The sequence below is a fragment of the Syngnathoides biaculeatus genome, chromosome 21 (assembly GCF_019802595.1).
Source record: "Syngnathoides biaculeatus isolate LvHL_M chromosome 21, ASM1980259v1, whole genome shotgun sequence".
Classification (NCBI taxonomy): Eukaryota; Metazoa; Chordata; class Actinopteri; order Syngnathiformes; family Syngnathidae; genus Syngnathoides; species Syngnathoides biaculeatus.
Window position 1 is genome coordinate 4,103,426 of NC_084660.1, and position 3,211 is coordinate 4,106,636.

Genomic DNA, 3,211 nt, shown 5'->3' on the forward strand with positions numbered 1-3,211 from the left:
TGTCAGTATTTTCTAGTCTCGGTGCGTTTGCTTTCCCCTCCGCTCGGTTTGGGGCGAGTGGGCTAAAAAAACAAATGTCCCGGCTTGTGCAACATGCTCTCTGTGTTTGTGTGTCTTGATTAATTAGCCGGCCGATAGCGGGAGAGCCAGCGGGCCGCGGAGAGTTCACTGAGGTGACTCCGTTCCGGTAGAAACGCGAGCCTATCTTCAATCGGCGGCCTTCGAGTAATGTTTCCCGTGTCTGGTTGCCTTGGTTACTCCTAAAATAATCCAGTGACAGAGGATCTATTTATTGGTGTCAAGTAAGTGTGCTGTGTTGATGATATGAAATCTCTTTGACAAGCGCGTCCTGCCCTGTCGTAAATATTTATGGCCGGAGGTGTTTGCGGAGGGACGTCTACCGCCTTCATTTCATTTGCGGTCAATGACGCTGCAGAAAAATCGAGTAAAAAAAAAAAAAAGTGAGGAAAGCGCAGGGAGGGATACAGATTGGAAATATCCAAATAGAATGATTCAAACGTGTTAACACAAACTGTTTACTATTCCGAAAAACGTTCACAATGTACGCGCTGTCGCTCGCGTGACCATTGGACTCCGCGTGAGGCGATAAACACCTGTTGGGTTTCGGAGATGTCGGTGGGGGCAGGTGTGCGTGTTTGTGCAAGTGGGCGGAGAGAGCAGGTGATATAAATCGACGACGGGGGGGGGGGGCCGGCGTTCGCACTTCTCCGAGCCGTCACGGCCGATGCTTTGATTGGTCTCGCCGCTATCCGGACGAGGGTTCCCGCGTGGCGCTTTTGTAATTCGAAGGGTGGGCAGGGTGGGAGGGATTCGATCATGCATCCGACCGTGGAAGTGGTGGCATTGATCCTGGGCTTCCTCGGCTGGGTGATGGTCGGGGTGGCGCTGCCCAACCGCTACTGGAAGACGTCCACGGTGGACGGCAACGTCATCACCACGTCCACCATCTACGAGAACCTCTGGATGTCCTGCGCCACCGACTCCACCGGCGTGCACAATTGTCGGGAATTCCCGTCCCTGCTAGCGTTGAACGGTAAGTCGGCGCTGACTGCCGGTGCTCCGCGGATGCCGGGTGACTTCGGTGTGTCCTCGTCCCCCCCCCCCCCCCCCCACCCAGGTTACATCCAGGCGTCCCGCGCCCTCATGATCACGTCGGTGGTGATGGGCGCCTTTGGCTTGATGGCGGCGCTGGTGGGCGTGCAATGCTCCAAGGCGGCCGGCGACAACTACGTGCTCAAGGGTCGGATCGCGGGGGCCGCCGGCGTTCTTTTCATCCTGCAAGGTAGTGTTGTGCCCCTCAAACTTAACACCAAGTAAACAAATACGATGAGACTGAAATTTTTGTCCGAAAAACACGGCACCTATTGCCAATTGCACCTTCTGGGTTATGTCAATTGCTTGACTATTTTGCAGCAGGGCTCTATCCCCATCCCATGCTATATTGTGCTTCATTCATCAGTCGCAGCCCTGTCATATTGCGTTTAGTTTTCATTCCAGATTTTTACATGACATGGGACGACCAAGCATGTACACAGACATTGAAATGTCTGGGGTTTTTTTTGTTTTGTTTTGTTTTGTTTTGTTTGCAAATGGCAACAATTTACAGGTTAATTGGACCTTCCGCCATCTTGTGGCACAAGGTGGAACTGTTCTGCCAATCGCCAAGCGTCGCTGGCAGAGGCACGCACTAAGTTCCCCTCATTTGTAGTATGTAACAATCCAATTTTGGACCAATAAAAAGACATTGGAACGCTCTCCTCGGCGGCCGGGAATCGGCGCTTCCAGTTTTGCGGCCTCATCGAGCGCCACGGCTATAAAACACCTTCAAGATGATAAAGGATGCCGTTTATGACTTATATAAATCTGTTCTTCCCGTCAGACTTTGGACTTGTTTGGCAGGCGCTGTCTCCTTAATGATTAATAACCCTAAAGAAAGCGAAGATCTGCATTGTTCTGGTGTGCACAAGAATTCTTCTTTGAATCGCGTAAAAGGCTGCAGACTGATGAAATCCTCTAACGTTGTGGAATTGAGATGATTCATTGAAGCATATGAATCTAGGTTTGTGCACAATGGTGGCAGTGTCCTGGTACGCCTTCAACATCACCCAGGAGTTCTTCGACCCGTTCTTCCCCGGCATAAGGTACAGATGCCACGGTGGGCGGGGCAGGGAAGAGCGCCGACCCGCCCTGACCCCGTTGTCGCCCTCGCCGCAGGTACGAAATCGGCGAGGGGCTCTACATCGGGTGGTGCTCGGCCCTGCTCGCCATCGCCGGCGGGGCCTGTCTCGTGTGCTCCTGCAGGGTGGGCTCGGAGAATAAGTAGTAAGTGTCGCCGTCCCGCTTTGAACCCAAAATCTCATCCGGTTTCATCTTGTGTTCATTCCAAATTCCGCAGCCCTCTGCCTCATCAGAGCCGGGGTACGGTTTATTCCGGACCGGCCCAGACCAGGAGCGTAGCTGCCAGCACTTATGGCCGAAATGCATACGTTTGAATGGAAGTTTTCTTTTTATACTCATCAAATGATTGTTTTCTAGCAGAATAGACTCATTGTTTTCTTATATTTTGTATGCAGTGTTTATTTATGTCAGTATTCATATGCGCATATCTGTTCATTTGATTCTCAATTATTATTAGTTTTTTTTTGTACATTTGCTTTTACAATGACGCGCAATAAACGGACTACGCATGTTAAACACTGCTTTGAATTTTGCGTCATTTTATCATTCGCCTTGCACATCAACATAAATAAAAATGTATTGGCAAAAGCACAAAAAAAACGGTGAACATTTTGAAGTTGAATTTGAAATGCTGGTTTTAATGTGAATTTGTTAATTATGTCTGATAATTGTTTTTCATTGAAATGTGGGGAAGGCGATGGATATAGTACTTCACTGGATATCCTAAAGAATCACTTTGTGAGCACAAAACACTGACATTGGTTTGAATCTGTTGACAAATGTTGCATTCTAGACGAGTTACTTCTTCTCAACTTGAGTGACTTTGAATGAATTTTACAGGATGATCTTTTGTTTTGTTTTGTTTTGTTTTTGAGCGTGAACACCACGTGCCCCTTCCTGTCCAATGAGAAGTGGCCGCGTCTTGACCCAGACCGGAACGTGCTGGCTTTCTGGCCAATCATATGGAGGGAAACTCCGTAGGAGGCGAGGTTACCACATCCCCCTCTCCAAA

The 3,211-nt window shown here is 49.4% G+C and overlaps 1 protein-coding gene across 1 annotated transcript; it reads left to right on the forward strand.

Annotated features, from left to right (window-relative positions):
* The first annotated feature begins 26 nt into the window (after positions 1 to 26).
* Positions 27 to 2,720, forward strand: cldn15a (claudin 15a). The gene is made up of 5 exons (XM_061808933.1): positions 27 to 1,054; positions 1,139 to 1,303; positions 2,081 to 2,162; positions 2,236 to 2,343; positions 2,417 to 2,720. The coding sequence occupies exons 1-5, from the start codon at positions 838 to 840 to the stop codon at positions 2,511 to 2,513; spliced, it is 669 nt and encodes a 222-aa protein (XP_061664917.1). The 5' UTR covers positions 27 to 837; the 3' UTR covers positions 2,514 to 2,720.
* Positions 2,721 to 3,211: the final 491 nt, after the last annotated feature.